The 17,704-nt window shown below is 39.1% G+C and overlaps 1 protein-coding gene across 5 annotated transcripts in view; it reads left to right on the forward strand.

The window, feature by feature from the left end:
- txndc16 (thioredoxin domain containing 16) overlaps positions 1 to 17,704 on the forward strand; it is a 131,798-nt gene that overhangs the window by 97,006 nt on the left and 17,088 nt on the right. For all 5 annotated transcript variants that reach the window (XM_051919952.1, XM_051919953.1, XM_051919954.1 and 2 more), the window contains one exon: positions 9,524 to 9,662. In XM_051919952.1, the coding sequence (XP_051775912.1) occupies positions 9,524 to 9,662 (139 nt within the window). The remainder of the gene's footprint in view (positions 1 to 9,523; positions 9,663 to 17,704) is intronic.

Raw genomic sequence — 17,704 nt, forward strand, 5'->3', positions numbered from 1 at the left:
CTGATTGTTATTGCTTTCATAGGCTTTTGTTTATTCATTTGTTGTTTTGCAATTTCAAAAGCATGAGTTTGTCACATTGAAAGAAAACTAATGCTTGTTAGACAGGAAAATCAAACCTGACTATTGCTTGTCTTAATATGGCTTGGTGCCTCTGCTCTACTGCCAAATTGGTTGGCTGTTGGCTGGGTTCCTTTTCTTCTTAACTTCAAGGCTAGTTTCCTGTCAAAAAACTGGGCCTGTTAAAGCCTATTGAGACACTCCTTGTGTGATTTTGGGCTATACAAGAAATAAACTGTTTAACTGGAAGAATCATAGCCCACCTCTTTTAAGTCAGTGGGTAACTGATGTTATATACTATTTGAAATTGGAGAAAGTCAAATTCTAACTTAGAGGATCAAAGGGTTGAATTTAGTTTAATTTTGTTAAGTTTGACTTGCTTGTATGGAATGCTACTTGCTTTTAATAAATAAAAAGGAGGGAAAAAATAAAAACAAAAGAAATTGTTATTGTTGTAATACCTGGCGTGGACAAATTTATTTGTGCCCCGACAGCTCATTGAAAACGTGCATTATGCTACCTGAAAAGTGATTAAATGAAATGTGATAGCCCCATGTATGCCTGCATATCTTTTGTCATTGAGTAAAGCAAAGTAAGTGTGAAAAAGATCAGGTATTGCTTAATCTACAAAGATATTCTAAAATGGTCAGGACACAATTGTTGGTACCCTTAGAAAATATCATAAATAAGTGAATTAGAGTGATTTTTCAAACTAGCTGTTTTCTTTAATTAGTAACACACATGTCTGCAATCGTGAAATCAGTTATTCAGCCTATTTAAATGGAGAAAAGTAGGCACTGTGTTGTTTGGTATCCTCTTGTGTCCCACACTAGATTTGGACTAGAGAAAGCAAAGAAGAGAGTTGTTTGAGGAGATCAGAAAGAAAATTAAAGACAAGCATATAAAAGGCAAAGCCTTTAACACCATCTCAAAGCAGCTTGATGTTCCTATGTTCCTGTGACAACCCTTGAAAAATCAAGAAATTCAAGGTCCATGGGACTTTAGCCAACTTTTTTAGACACAGCCGCAAGAGGAAAATCAACCTCAAAATGGGCAGAAGGATAGTGAAAATCACAGACAAAAAGTCAAGGACAACTTCCAAAAGAGATACAAGTTGAACTCCAAGGTCTGGATTCATCAGTGTCTGATTGCACTGTCGCTTTTTGAGTAACAGTAGACTCAATGGAATAAGATTCAGGAGGACTTCACTGTTGAAAGAAAAATATAAAAAAACAGACTGGAATTTGCTAAAAAGCCACAATGTTTCTGGGAGAATATCCTTTGGACAGATCAGACAAACCAGAGCTCTTTGGCAAGTGAAATCAGTTCTGTGTCCACAGACAAGAAAAATTAAGCTTTCAAAGAAAAGGAATACCATGCCTACTGTGAAACATGGATGAGGTGCCATTACGTTTTAGGGCTGCTTTGCTGCATCTGGCACGCAGAGCCTTCCAGGCAACAATGAAATCTCAGGACTATCAAGGCATTCTGGAGCGAAATGTACCGTCCTGTATGAGAAAGCTCTGTCACAGTCGCAGGTCATGGATCCTCTAACAGGACAGTGGCCCATAACACATAGCTAAAAGCATCCAAGTATGGCTAAGAACATAAACATTGTACTATTCTGTAGTGCCTTATATGAACCATGTTTTGAATCCTATTGAACATCTATGGAAAGAACTGAAATGTGCATTCTGGAGAAGACACCCTTCAAACTTCACACAGCTGGAGCAGTTTGCTTAGGAAGAGTGGGCTAGACTACCTGTTGACAGGTGCAGAAGCCTTATTGAGAGCTACTCTACATGAATTTCTTGTTAGCAGTGATTGCCTCTAAGGGTTGAGCAACAGAATTTTAGGTTAATGGTCTCATCAGTTTTTGTCCAAGCCATTTTCATTTGTTATTATTTGGTATTTTCTTTTTTTGTGGAGGGGTACCATCAAATTTCTCCATGTCTGTATTTATATTTTTTAAATTGATCAGTGTCTTTCATTGGAAAGTCCATTCAATTTCAGCACTAACAATTTGCTATTCTGCATTTTAAGAGGATTTGTGCATTTATTTTTTCCGAAAGAAGAATGTGTCGTGTCATAATAACACAAAAATGAACATTTCTCATCCAGAGTAAAAAAAAAAAGTGTCTGCTATCCTAGTTAGTACCAAACACGTTCACATTTTGTTGCGTTGAGTTCCACAACTTAAATGTAAATCATTGGCTCTGTATTGAAAAAACATGTTTAAATACTTCTTCAGTGGTGTAGTGCCTAGTTTGTAAATGTCTTAAGAACAGCTTGCCTTTTTAGTCGTACAATTAGTTACACAAATAAAGGGACATTCAGTAAATAATGTCTGGACTGGCTCTGGCTTTCTAAAAACATTCAATGGAAAATCAGATTCATAAAAAGGATGGAAGAACAGATATTTGGGAGAAAACCGATAGCATTAGGCTTATATTTAATTTTTTTTAATATGGATATGCAGCAATGTTTTCAGGAAATTGCTTCCTCTTGCACATCAACCTCAGTTGGTTTTTTGTTAACATTTGAGCATTTCTTTTTTAGTTTTTATTTTGTACAACACTACTATATACACACTATAAGCCAAAGCATTATGGCCACTTCCATATAAGGAAAATAACTTTTACTATCATTACAATGGTGTATTTCAGGATTAGGGACTTATTAGACGTTAAACTGACATAAGAGTACTCATAATTGACGTGTTGAATGAAGAAGATACACGCAGGTGTAAAGACCTGAGTGACTTTGATAAGGAGCAGATCATTATGGCCAGATGACTGTCTTAAACGGCAAGGCTTGAGATGTGCTCATGGTTAGCTATGGTGAGTACCTACCAACACTGGCCTGCGGAATGAAAAGCTACAAATCACTGACAGGGTGTTGGGTGGCCAAAATTCATTGGTGAAGAAAGGCATTGAAGGCTGTCCCATCCTGATACAATCCAAGAGAAGTGTTATTCTGACGCATATTGCAGATAATGTTAATGATGGTCATGGGAGTAATGTGTCACAACTCACAGTGCTTCTAACCATGCTGCGTATGTGACTGCATAGCTGTAGTCCAGTCATAGTGTCCACACTAATCTCTGTCCACCAATGAAGGTACTTACAGTGGGTTTGCAAGTGTCTGAAGTAGATCTTGGATTCATGGAAAAAGTTCACATGTCTGATGAATCCTGTATTCTTTTGCATCATGAGGATGGTCAGATATGTGTGCATTATTTACCTGGGAAAGAGAGAGTACCAGAATGCATGGTGGTGAAGAAGACAAGCTGGTGGAGGGGAGTGTGATGCTTTGGGCAATGTTTCTACAAGGACACCCTTGGTCCAGGCATCCATGTGGACATTTATTTGATGCATACTTCCTGTCTAAACATCATTGCTGAACAGGTACAACCCCATCATGGCACTGGTATTCCCAGAATGAAATGACATTGTTCAGCAGGATAATGTGCCCTGCTGCACTGCCAGAATTATTCAGGAACTGTTGAGGAATGTGATGAAGAGTTTAAGGTGTTTCTGTTGCTTCAAATTCCCCATATCTCAATCCAATATGTGCATGGAATAACAAGTTCTGTTTGTGGGAGGTGAGAGGATCTGCTGCTAATGTCCTGCAGTATCTAGCCCTAGGACAACTATAGAGATCTTGTAGAGTCCGTGCCTGGGCGGGTCGGAGATGTTTTGTCGGCACACTAATGAGCATTGCCACATTAGGCATATAGGCAGGTAATCAAAATGTTTTAACTCATCAGTGCATGCTTGTGATGATATATTGTGTAAAATACATAAAATAATATACCTTTTTAAAGTATTTTACTTTCAAAGATACTTTATATTAAAGTGTTAAAGTCTATGATGTTTGTATTTTGGTTGTTTTAAGCTTCCAATTAGTAAAATTATATTTTGATACAGTGTGCATTTAAAATGCTGCTTTGCCCCTGTAATATCCAGATGCTTAATTTTCATCTGCATTGATTTTTGTTAGGATTTGGTTGTATTAATAAACTTCATTAACTCATTTTGTAAAAATAGGGCAAATAAAGTACTCACATTTTTCTTGCATTTGCTATCGTTTTGCTTATATCATTTTAAGTTAATTTCTTAAAGGTCTTATGAAGAAAATATTCATACTTTTTTTTCTTTTTATTTATAATGTAGAGCATTTTTTATTCCACTTTCTTACTTGGCCACATAATAGTTTTGAACTTTATGATGGGTATTTTTTGGAATTGGTGGTAGGATTGGAAGGAAACTCAGTGTTACTCAATGAAATAAATTTAGAAATTCTTGAAGATGCTCTGCTTCTTTTCACTGATCTGAACCTAATGACTCAAATCACTTTGAACATTGGAAAGCCGATCACAGAGTAGCATTAATGATATAATGTGAGCTTTAACACCGGAGTTTCATTACATATGTAACAGTTTATTTGATATAGTTCTTTATCTATTTTCTTTGCCTGAAGGATGGAGCCCAAGTTTACTTAAAGACCTAAATTAGGAGAAAATCACAACTAAGGGGCTGACTGTGTGTGACAATCCACAGTACACACAAAGATTGATAGGTGAATTAAACTATTAGATAGATAAATAGATAGATAGATAGATAGATAGATAGATAGATAGATACTTTATTAATCCCAAGGGGAAATTGACATACTCCAGCAGCAGCATACTGATAAAGAACAATATTAAATTAAAGAGTGATAACAATACAGGTATATAGACAGACAATAACTTTGTATAATTTTAACGTTTACCCCCCCCGGGTGGAATTGAAGAGTTGTATAGTGTGGGGGAGGAATGATCTCCTCAGTCTGTCAGTGGAGCAGGACATTGACAGCAGTCTGTCGCTGAAGCTGCTCCTCTGTCTGGAGATGATACTGTTTAGTGGATGCAGTGGATTCTCCATTATTGACAGGAGCCTGCTCAGTGCCCGTCGCTCTGCCACAGAGTCAAACTGTCCAGCTCCATGCCTACAATAGAGCCTGCCTTCCTCACCAGTTTGTCCCAGGCGTGAGGCATCCCTCTTCTTTATGCTGCTCCCCCAGCACACCACTGCGTAGAAGGAGGGCGCTCATCACAACCATCTGATAGAACATCTGCAGCATCTTATTGCAGATGTTGAAGGACGCGAGCCTTCTAAGAAAGTATAGTCGGCTCTGTCCTTTCTTACACAGAGCATCAGTATTGGCAGTCCAGTCCAATTTATCATCCAGCTGCACTCCCAGGTATTTATAGGTTTGCACCCTCTGCACACAGTCACCTCTTATGATCACGGGGTCCATGAGGGGCCTGGTCCTCCTAAAATCCACCACCAGCTCCTTGGTTTTGCTGGTGTTCAGTTGTAAGTGGTTTGAGTCCCACCATTTAACAAAGTCCTTGATTAAGTTCCTATACTCCTCTTCCTGCCCATTCCTGATGCAGCCCACAATAGCAGTGTCGTCAGCGAACTTTTGCACGTGGCAGGACTCCAAGTTGTATTGGAAGTCCGATGTATATAGGCTGAACAGGACTGGAGAAAGTACAGTCCCCTGCGCCGCTCATGTGTTGCTGACCACAATGTCAGACCTGCAGTTCCCGAGACGCACATACTAAGGTCTGTCTGTAAGATAGTCCACGATCCATGCCACCAGGTATGAATCTACTCCCATCTCTGTCAGCTTGTCCCTAAGGAGCATAGGTTGGATGGTGCTGAAGACGCTAGAGAAGTCTAGAAACATAATTCTTACAGCACCACTGCCTCTGTCCAAGTGGGAGAGGGATTGGTGTAGCATGTAGATGATGGCATCCTCCGCTCCCACCTTCTCCTGGTATGCGAACTGCAGAGAGTCGAGGGCGTGGCGGACCTGTGGCCTTAGGTGGTGAAGCAGCAGCCACTCCATGGTCTTCATCACATGTGACGTCAGAGCGACAGGCTGGAAGTCGTTCAGCTCACTAGGACGTGATATCTTTGGGACGGGGGTGATGCAAGATGTTTTCCAAAGCCTCGGGACTCTCCCCTGTTCCAGGCTCAGGTTGAAGATGCGCTGTAGAGGACTCCCCAGCTCCAACGCACAGGCCTTCAGCAGTCGTGGCGATACTCCATCTGGACCCACTGCTTTGCTGGCACAAAGTCTCCTCAGCTCTCTGCTCACCTGCGCTGCTGTAATTGTGGGTTGGGGGAACCTCTCTCCTATGCTGGTATCAGCAGAAGGATGGTTGGAGGGTGCAGTACTCTGAGGTGAGAGTGGGTTAGGGTGGTCAAACCTGTTAAAAAAGTTGTTCATCTGGATTGCTCTCTCCACATCTCTCTCGATGGTGGCACCCCGCTTCGAGCTGCAGCCAGTGATGATCTTCATCCCATCCCACACTTCCTTCATGCTGTTGTTCTGCAACTTCTGCTCCAGCTTTCTCCTGTACTGCTCCTTCGCTGCCCTGAGCTGGACTCGGAGTTCCTTCTGCACGCGCTTGAGCTCATGCTGATCACCGCCTTTAAAAGCCCTTTTCTTCTGGTTCAAAAGGCCCTTGATGTCACTTGTAATCCGTGGCTTGTTGTTAGCATAGCAGCGTACTGTTCTTACTGGAACTACAATGTCCATACAGAAGTTGATGTAGTCAGTAGTGCAGTCAACAACTTCCTCAATGTTCTCACTATGTGACCCCTGCAGGATATCCCAGTCCGTAGTTCCAAAGCATTCTCTCAGAGCCTGCTCTGCCTCAGGGGACCACTTCCTGAATGAGCATGTGGTTGTAGGTAGGACCCTCACTCTTGGTTTGTAGTGAGGCTGAAGCAGAACCAGGCTATGATCTGCTTTCCCAAGCGCAGGCAGCGGGGTAACACTGTATGCATCTTTAACATTTGCAGTAGGTCAATAGTCCTATTTCCCCGGGTGTTACAATCCACATACTGGGAGAAGGCAGGTAATGTTTTTTCCAGCGTCACATGGTTAAAGTCTCCAGCAATTAGCACAAGTGCCTCAGGGTGCTGCATTTGCAGTTTAGCAACAGCGGAGTGGATGATGTCACTCGCTATCTCCACATCCGCCCGAGGAGGGATGTAAACAGTAACAACAATGACGTTTCCAAACTCTCTGGGCAAGTAATAGGGATGCAAACTTACGGCTAACAGTTTGATGTCCCTACAGTAAGAGGAGATTTTAACGTTTACATGTCCAGAGTTGCACCGTCTTGTATTGACATAGAGTGCGAGTCCACCTCCTTTGTGTTTCCCGCAGGTACTTGCGTCTCTGTCCACTCTATAACTGTGCTATACCCGGGTAGCTCCACGTTAGCATCTGGGATGTTCGTTGTTAGCCACGTTTCAGTTAAACACAACAAACTGCATTCTCTGTAGGTCCTGACATTTTTCACCAGCGCAGCCAGTTCGTCTATCTTATTTGGTAGCGAGTTCACATTTCCCAGGATCACAGAAGGCACCGAAGGTTTGTATCGCCACTTTCTCTCTAGACGCTTGGCTTTTATCTTAGTGCCGGCTCTGCTGCCACGATACGACCTTCTTACCTCATCAGGTAAATAGGGGACCACACCGGCTCAGGCATTTGTTCTCAGCGCTTGAAGTTGACTACTTGAATAGACGAGTCTCGGCGTGTAAAAATCCAGTAGTAAAGAGTAGTAAAAAAGTGTAATAGTGTCCAGGGAACTAGTCCACATAAAAGAAAGTGGTAGGAGTTGACAGTGAAATAGAGAAAAATACAGAAAAAAGGTAAAAAGATAAAGTGATACACGGAGCTGCTGGAAAGGCTGCCACTCGCGGCGGCGCCTTAGTCATCAGTGAATCATCAAACTATTAGCCAATGTGTAGAGTTTGTATGTGACCCCCATGCTCACTATGGCCAGCTCTGAGGAACCCTGTCTTCCCCAATGAATATAAGTTGACCTGGCTTATGTGACCATTATTTCCAACACCATGATTTTAAAAATGCATCTGTAAAATCATTTTACCTGTGAGTGGTGTCTAGAATTCCTATGTTCTATTTGAATATGCATCAGTAGCTCATTAAAGAGTAACCTGATAAATTTGTACTTGTATTCAGAAATTAATTTCACCTAATTAAACTATATGTTGGTCACCCTGATTTAATTAAAAAAATTATCTCCTTGTTTTTTTTCTTTATTATACTGTTTATACTGTATGGTCATATGTTTGTATGTTCTCTTTGCTATAATGATCAAAATATAAAAAGTGGATCATCAACAGCATATATACTTACGTAACATTAATAAAACTAGCAATTTTGTAAGTGCAAGTTTAGTCAAGAAAATTGGTTCAGTACTAAGAACCAAAAGAGCCTTTGTCAACACAATATGGTGCTTCAAAACAATAAAGAGTGATATAGCTTCATCAACATACAGAAGACCAGTGGGGCTTCATCAGCAAAACTAGGGCCAGTGGGGCTTCATTAACAATGGAAAAGCCAATGGGGTATTTTCTTCACCTTAATACTGGTGGGGCTTCATCTGTACAGGGATGGACTAAATGATGAAGCATTATCACTACAGAGGTTTTTGGCGATTCTTCATTCTCAAAGACATCACCAGCAAAGCTTTACCATAAAGTAATATGCCAGTGGGGCTATATCAGCACATGGAAGGCTAATGGGGTTTCATCAGCACATGGCAGGCCGGTGGGGCTTCATTATTGAGAAGACCAGTGGGGCTTCATCAGAGCATGGAAGGCCGGTGGGGCTTCATCAGAACACGGAAGGCCGGTGGGGCTTCATCAGAACACGGAAGGCCGGTGGGGCTTCATCAGAACACGGAAGGCCGGTGGGGCTTCATCAGAACACGGAAGGCCGGTGGGGCTTCATCAGAACACGGAAAGCCGGTGGGGCCTCATCAGTGTATGGAATGTCTATGGGATTAATCATTGTATGGAGGATTGCTGTGACCTCTTCATCACATGGAAAGCTTATGAAGCTTCCTCAACACACAGAATGATAGACAAGCTTCTTCAAAGAATATATTTATTTATCCTAGTTTCGCTTTTTTGTATTGTCAAAAAGATTTGCACTAATGAAGAGCAGTATAAAAAACAAACTAACTTTTGTGATTTTTTTTTTGTGGAATATTCATACATGATTATACATAACAATTGGCATTATCCTAATTATTTTAAATTTAAATGATCTTTAGTAAATATTTATTATTAAGAGTTACTTAAAGTTGATATTTTTGTGTTTATTTCTTTTGGTATATTTTAATGTTCCGTTGTTTAAAGTGAATGTTTTGTTTGACTTTTTTCTCATACCCTCTATAATCAAGATAATTACATTTTATTAAACATTGCATACAGAAAACACTTTAATCCTAAATTTATCACAAAGGCTGACATATTTAATTTACTATTTTAATTTGTAATTATTTATTTTTAAACATTGCACATCTTTTTATGATACCTTTTTAATGATTTGTATGTGATTTCTGTATATAATCTGCCCTATGTTTTAGGTCCTTGAAGCATACTGGATTGCTTCCTGTCATGCTTTTTTCCAGAGGTCCTGATTTCAGCCCTGAAGTCTTTTACCTTAAAGAAACTAATCCACAGGCCATTATTTCAGCAATTCGCCAGGCTACATTCAACAAGCTTGTAAGTCTACCTCCAAATAAAACATTATTAAGTATTCTACCATTAGTAAAAAAACAGGTCTAACAGATGTATTTATTACTTAAAACATGTGGAGATTTACTTGTCTTCTGTTTATGTATACTTGATTTCAGTGTATGGAAATATGTTATGAACGGCATGGTGGCGCAGTGGGTAGCGCTGCTGCCTTGCAGTTTGGAGACCTGGGGACCTTGGTTCGCTTCCCGGGTCCTCCCTGCGTGGAGTTTGCATGTTCTCCCCGTGTCAGCGTGGGTTTCCTCCGGGCGCTCCGGTTTCCTCCCAAGTCCAAAGACATGCAGGTTAGGTGGATTGGCGATTCTAAATTGGCCCTAGTGTGTGCTTGGTGTGTGGGTGTGTTTGTGTGTGTCCTGCGGTGGGTTGACACCCTGCCCGGGATTGGTTCCTGCCTTGTGCCCTGTGTTGGCTGGGATTGGCTCCAGCAGACCCCCGTGACCCTGTTTTCAGATTCAGCGGGTTGGATAATGGATGGATGGATGGAAATATGTTATGAAAGAAATGAAATTGAGCAGCACTTTTTACAATTTACAAATTCATAATTTATTTAGTCTGTACTTTTTTATGCATTTTACATGTATTGACTAGTTCAAAAAGGTTGTGTATATTTCTTTTTTAAGCTGATAATCCAAACCTCATATGTTCTTTACCAATAATATCCTAGTGGTTGTGTAGCCTGGTTTAGCTTATCCTGAAGAATTTGTATATAAATTATCACCTGCAAGAAAGGGGTGGAGTCAAGTGCAATGCCCATCATCTGCAGGACAGCACCAGCTGGTCTTAATCTTGGCAATGGAAACTTAAAATGTAGAGTGTTACTTCAGTCATTGGGAAGGTGCCTGAGCTTCCACAGGATTTTAAAAACTGCTGGCTAAAAATTGTCAGACTTGTATACATAACATTACCTGGAAGGTTAATTTCTTGCTTTCTTTTGGTGGGCCTCATGAGTTATGTTCTCCATAAGCTGCACAGGTGCACGACTGTGCACCTTTTTTCTGGGTGCCACCAAGTTTATAAATGCCACAAATCCTGACACTCCATAGGAATTCCCCAAATCCCTACCCAACCCCAGTTTTTCATTTGTGTCTTAGTGATTCGCAAGATTTGGTACTCCACAAGGGATTCCTCAAATGCCACTATGCATTCATTATCAGCTCATATGTTATTCACATCCACTCATCAGTAAATAAAGTTAGAGAGAACATTCTTCGCAAGAGGGGTCCTCGGTAGGTAGTGGCGCAGTGGTAGTGCTGCTGCTTTGCAGTAAGGAGACTGTGGAAGATTGTGGGTTCGCTTCCCGGTTCCTCCCTGTGTGGATAGCGCTTTGAGTACTGAGAAAAGCGCTATATAAATGTAATGAATTATTATTATTATTATTATTGGAATACTGACATTCTCCTAGAAGGGGTGCTGTCCATTTAGAGTTTGTGCCAGTAGATAAGGGTAGTTACCTCCTTGTAGCTTTGAAGATATATCAGAAAAGATTTTACTGTTGGTGTGCTTCTCACAGGCTTTTCTTGGAGATGTCTTTGGTCATGTGGGCCAATTCAGACACACCTGGAGGAATGTGATAGGAAGCGACAGTTTGTCTAATTGAAATCTAAATAATAAATTGTTATTGGATTTCTGTGACAGTCGTGGATTTTGGATGGAATTTTGCTCATATATGTGTTTGGTACTACTGTAGCTTTGGACAAAAGTTAGTGAATGACACATTAATGACATATGATCTAAATCTGTACATTTTAGATTCTGGGTTCAAGAGAGAGAAATCCTGAGCAGTCATCTGAAAACCACTCCATGCTGAGTTGGCCGTTATTACTATTAGGAATCAGGCATGCACTGCAAACCTGCTCCTTTAGGCTTAGTCACATGCTTAGTGTAACCTTCTAGAAGTAGCTATTTCTTACTTTAAGTCTGTGCTACAAGTATTGAAAGCAAATTCTTGCCTTATTACATTTGTTAGGCAGATTGCCCCCATATGTGAGTACAGATCCAGATGACCAGGCAAGAAAGAAGTGATAGCAAACAGGTTTAACAAATTGTAAAATATAAATTGTGTTATTAAAAACTGAAAATAATGCAATAAACAAAAATATTCTTGTAAATAACAGTTTGTAGTGGGTCTCTGTTTCTTTTTCTTTAAATACTATGAGTAATTTGGCCATTCAGTTCAAGATAACACATGGTTTCATTGTGTTGGAGAAAACAGAATTAGACAGTGGCAGTCCACCCTAATTGAATTCAATTTGATTCAATTAGTTTATTTATGTATTACAGCCTTCACTGACTGCAGGCATAAAATGCTGTGAGAAGTTTACAGATAGATGCAAATGCCAACTTTACAAATTACTAATTACATAATGACTACAAATAAAGACTAGTGTTACTAGTGCTGTGAGTCAAGTGCACTGACAATAGGCAATTAGTGATAAGTATGCTGCACCACAATTTCCACTTTTTTCCATGCAAATTATATAAAATCCTATTTTGTGCTACAATTTTGTTATTTTTACCTTAACTGTGATTTTATGTTATCTATGACATGCCATGGTCAATCAAGAAATGTGTATTTTGTAGTTTGTTTTTTTTTTTGTAACATTTTTAAGGGTTATGGAAATGTTTTATGGGCTTTGTGATGAAACTAAGGCAAATTTGATCCTACAAAGCAGTACCCTCAATGCCTACATTGATGCATGTGAATCCCTTTCTCCTCTTAATTGCTAGGGTAATCTCTGACCCTGCTGCAAACCCGAATTGAATTAAGCAAGTTTGAAAATGTTTTGTGATGGGTGGAATGACATGAGCTTAAAAACAATGGCCCTTTCCAACTGTGCTTACAAATTCAAAGGTTATCTAACATTTTGTTATCTTCATGAAAATAAATTTACAATTGACCTATACAAATATTTTGGTGTACTATTGTTTTGTTTATTCCAGCCCAATTATTTACAATTGATTTAATTCCTAAACCCATCTACAAATATACAAATGATGCTATAACTCAGCTCAGTAAATACTAGGTAACATTCGGTTAATTACAGTAATTTATAATGGCTTTCATTTTGGGATAATGCTGAACATGGTTCCTTCCAGGCACTTTTATGTTGTTTTTATGGACTTTACTTTAAATGTTTTATACTTTCAGTGATGTTTGAGCCTTTTAAATAATATTTTTTATTTGCTCTGTATTTTATTACTGATTCTCAATTAAATTAAGATTGAAAGCTTTCCATCACTTCCTAATAATTTTTCTAAATAAATGTTTTCAGATTTTGCAAATACTGCATATAGATTATTTCCTGAATGGTCTGTTTGTTTCAATATTCACCTATTCAGCATTTTCTTCTTTACATCGAGAAAAAATAACTGTGAAAACAAAGAATCCTTTTTTTAGATAGTTTCTTTTTTATAACAGGGTTTCTGTTAATGCAGAGCATGGGGTGTTTATCATTGTTCTTTGTAATGTTTTGTCAGTGCTTATTGTTAATGGGGATGAAAATACATTTACCTGCTGGCTGTTTAGTGCTTAAATAATTTTATTATTTAATCAGATGTAAACACCAATTGCCAACCATCATAAAAAGGGAAATTAATGTTTGGTTCCAAATGGTGCAACAGGAAATGAATTTAGTCGTACAGCTGTTGAAAAACATTAGCTTTTTTCTCTCTGTATCAGATTACATTGAAGAAGATAGTAAAAGAACACCTGTTAGCAATTACCTGTTTTGCTCTGGGACAGCACATTGACATAGTGGTCAGCCAGGAAAAAGTACATGATAGTTTATAGTAAACAAGTTCAGAAAATGTTTGAATTACCATATAGTTATTCGTAAACATTTAATAAAAAGAAGAAAAAAAGTATTTTATGACTTCTAAAAGATTTTTGTACTGTTGGCTTAGATAGTCATCCGGCACATGCTGTGAACTCTCCCATAAGTAAACAATCACTACTGAAATGTCTGTTGTTTACATGATATTAATGCTTCATGTCTTGTGAAAGATATTGAAATATTATTAAAATACCTGTTAGCTGTTCTTGGTTCTTTCTCTGTACATACTGTATGCCAATAAATGTTATTTGAGTACAATGTTTTAGCAAATGTGATATAGTATTATTATTATAGTATTATTATTTACAGTGCATTGAATGGAAGTAGAAGAGTTCTTATACAAGAAAAAAATCATATTTAACAAGATTTCCCTTTTAGCAACAGAATTTTAATATATATGAAAGTAATAACTAAAAAACAAATTTATTTATGCAGTATAATGCATCATTACTTCTAAAAACAGTGCCATTGTACAATCTTCCATGCTAGAATTTTTTAAACCTTTGTAAGCCCCCTATAATGCTTTTTTATAGATTCAGATATATTGATTTTATTGATTAGACAGCAATTTAGACTTGTTGATCTGTTTAGTAATGTAGCTGTTAGTTTCAATATAGAGAAAAATATTGTCATATAAAAATATCTTTTTAAATATGGAACAAATCATAGCTATATATTTAAAAATATATAAATATTTTTTTTATATATTTTAAAAAAGTTTTTAATATAACATCCCAAATTATACATTTCAACGTGATCACTTTGTAGTTTTCTGTACTTCTCACCAACTGTTCACCTTTACTAATGATAGTGTCAAAAACAAAGGTCTGCTTGGTAGGGTGTGCAAAGAGTGGTAGGCTGTCATTTGTCCTTTTCATAGGGAACATTGCACATAGGCATTTAAAATCAATCCACAAAAATCACACAGCTTTTACTGTCAAAAAATTGGAGGACAGGGTACCTGCTCACTGCTAAAACATAATTGAATTGCTTGCTATCTGTAATGGAAGTAGTCAGAGGAAGATGTTAATAACACTTCTTATTATTGAGTGCTTTCATGAAGCTCTATTAAGATAGAACATTAAATGTTAAGATTTTGTATATATTTAGTAAATTAAGGTTTGCTCAGTATTTTAAGAGAGAGAGCATTCTGAAATTTCATTCATATCTGTTCATTGACTCAGAAAAAGTATACAAAAATTAAACAAATTTCATGTTCTCCTCTTAGGACTTTGATCTTGAATTGTGGGGTGCCTCAGTGAATCTACAGAATTATGTTGTCTGGAGGTATTTGCTCCAAATATGGTTAAAGTCAACAAAGTGGTCTAATGTTAATGACTAGACCAAGCACAATACATACATTTTCCTTTATAAATGTTCCAGTAACAGGATTCCCAGGACTCACTCTTGGGGTTTGAAGTAGTATTTACTAGTTAGTGCTTGGTGTCCTGGTGGGCCAGTTGCCCACATAGCTCGGTCAGCCTGAGCCAGAAAAAGCTGTATGCACCCAGCATATTGACTTATGGACAACATGGTAAAAGCTCATGGTCTGTTACAATACCAATAGGGTAACAGGCATGAGTGTGACTGGCCCACGCATGCCAAACTTAGGTTCTTGAGGTATTAAACATTGCCTTTGTATAACATTGGTGCATACATGTAAAATCTTCCACACTGCAGCTCAAACAACAGTCCACAGTTTTCCACCTTTTTAAAGACATTGAAGTTGGTGCTTGGGTGCCATCTACAGATACAGTAGTCCTACTTGAAGACTTCAGCACTCATGTGGGGCATGAAGGAGATACTTAACATGGCAAACCTGTAGATACTGGGATTACTGAAGTAGACCCTGCACTAGACAGTCACAAGTGTTGACAGCACTTTTATGGTGTTGTCAGTTTGTGTCTAACAGATTGATCAAATAAATGTGAGACCCTTAATGGAGCTTAATTGTTTCTTCCATTATCCAGCTGTTTTTATCCTTGCAGTCAACATGCGTCTCCGGTACTGGAGGACCATCAAGTATTGTAAAACCTTTGTCAAATATATTCAGCTGTTTGTACAGGAAATATTTTACAATTATGAACCCTTGATGCATTGTTTTTTGTTTTTGTTTATTTTTTATTTTTATTTTTTTCAAAAATCACTACACACTGGGAAAATCTCTGAAGTGGAAGCTAATAAATGTTATCCATTTATTTAAAAACATGTTATTGGGCTTATTCAAGCAACTGTAAGTCAGTTGATATAAGCTTATTGTGTACCATAGGTAAATTCAGGGATGCAGTTATGGTGTAAAACTTTGCCAAATCAATATGCGGACAACAATACAAATTTCCATACCGGATTGGTCGAGCCCCGGGTTAACAACGACCGCCACCAGTACTGTTAGCTAACAGGGTGCTGGTGGAAATTGGGCTACTGTTGGCCGCAGAAGGAGAAGAAGAAGGGGGAGACGTGTCCGGAGGCAGGAGGAGAGGAGGAAGGTAAAGAGAGTGGAACTGAGGGTAGGAACTTTGAATGTGGGCAGTATAACTGGTAAGGGGAGAGAGTTAGCAGATATGATGGAGAGAAAAAAGGTTGATATATTGTGCGTGCAAGAGACTAAATGGAAGGGGAGTAAGGCCAGGTAGATCAGAGGTGGATTCAAATTGTTCTATCATGGTGTGGGTAGGATGAGAAATGGAGTAGGGGTTATTCTGAAGGAACAGTATGTCAAGAGTATTTTGGAGGTGAAAAGAGAAGAGTAATGATTATGAATCTGGAAATTGGAGGTGTGATGATGAATGTTGTTAGTGCATATGCACTGCAAGTTGAGTGTGCAATGGATGAGAAAGAAGATTTTTGGAGTGAGTTGGATGAAGTGTTGAACAGTGTACCCAAGGGACAGAAAGTGGTGATTGGAGCGGATTTCAATGGGCATGTTGGTGATGGGAACAGTGGAGACAAAGAGGTGATGGGCAGGTATGGTGTCAAGGAGAGGAATGAAGAAGGTCAGAGGATAGTGGATTTTGCCAAAAGGATGGACATGGCTGTGGTGAATACATATTTTAAGAAGAGGGAGCAAGAGAGCAAGAGTTACCAGACAGTTGGGAAACTACAGAAGATGTAGTAAGGGTGACGGCAAGAAGGGTGCTTGGCGTGACATCTGGACAGAGGAAGGAGGAAAAGGAAACCTGGTGGTGGAATGAGGAAATACAGAAGAGTATACAGAGGAAGTGGATGGCAAAGAAGAAGTGGGATAGTCAGAGAGATGCAGAAAGTAGACAAGAGTACAAGGAGATAAGGCGCAAGGTGAAGAGAGAGGTGGCAAAGGCTAAAGAAAAAGTGTATGATGAGTTGTATGAGGTTGGACACTAAAGAGGGAGAAAAGGACTTGTACTGATTGGCTAGACAGAGGGAACGAGCTGGGAAAGATGTGCAGCTGGTTAGGGTAATAAAGGATAAAGATGGAAAATGTACTCATAAGCGAGGAGAGTGTGTTGAGCAGATGGAAAGAGTACTTTGAAAGGCTTATGAATGAAGAGAATGAGAGAGAGAAGAGGTTGGATGATGTGGACATAGTGAATCAGGAAGCGCAATGGATTACCAAGGACGAAGTAAGGGCAGCTATGGAGAGGATGAAGAATGGAAAAGCCGTTGGTCCAGATGGCATACTTGTGGAAGCATGGCGATGTTTTTAACCAGATTGTTTAATGGAATCTTGGAAAGTGAGATGATGCCTGAGGAGTGGAGAAGAAGTGTACTGGTGCCAATATTTAAGAATAAGGGGGATGTGCAGGACTGTAGTAACTACAGGGGTATAAAATTGATGAGCCACAGCATGAAGTTCTGGGAAAGAGTAGTGGAAGCTAGGTTAAGAGTGAGGTGATGGTTAGTGAGCAGCAGTATGGTTTCATGCCAAGAAAGAACACCACAGATGCAATGTTTGCTTTGAGGATGTTGATGGAGAAGTTTAGAGAAGGCCAGAAGGAGTTGCATTGCTTTCTTATTTGCAATGGTGATGGACAGGTTGACAGACGAGATTAGACAGGAGTCCCTGTGGACTATGATGTTTGCTGATGACATTGTGATCTGTGGTGATAGTAGTGAGAAGGTTGAGGAGACCCAGGAGAGTGGAGATATGCTCTAGAGAAGAAAGGAATGAAGGTCAGTGGTAACGACACAGAATACATG

The sequence above is a fragment of the Erpetoichthys calabaricus genome, chromosome 16, assembly GCF_900747795.2.
Source record: "Erpetoichthys calabaricus chromosome 16, fErpCal1.3, whole genome shotgun sequence".
NCBI lineage: Eukaryota > Metazoa > Chordata > Cladistia > Polypteriformes > Polypteridae > Erpetoichthys > Erpetoichthys calabaricus.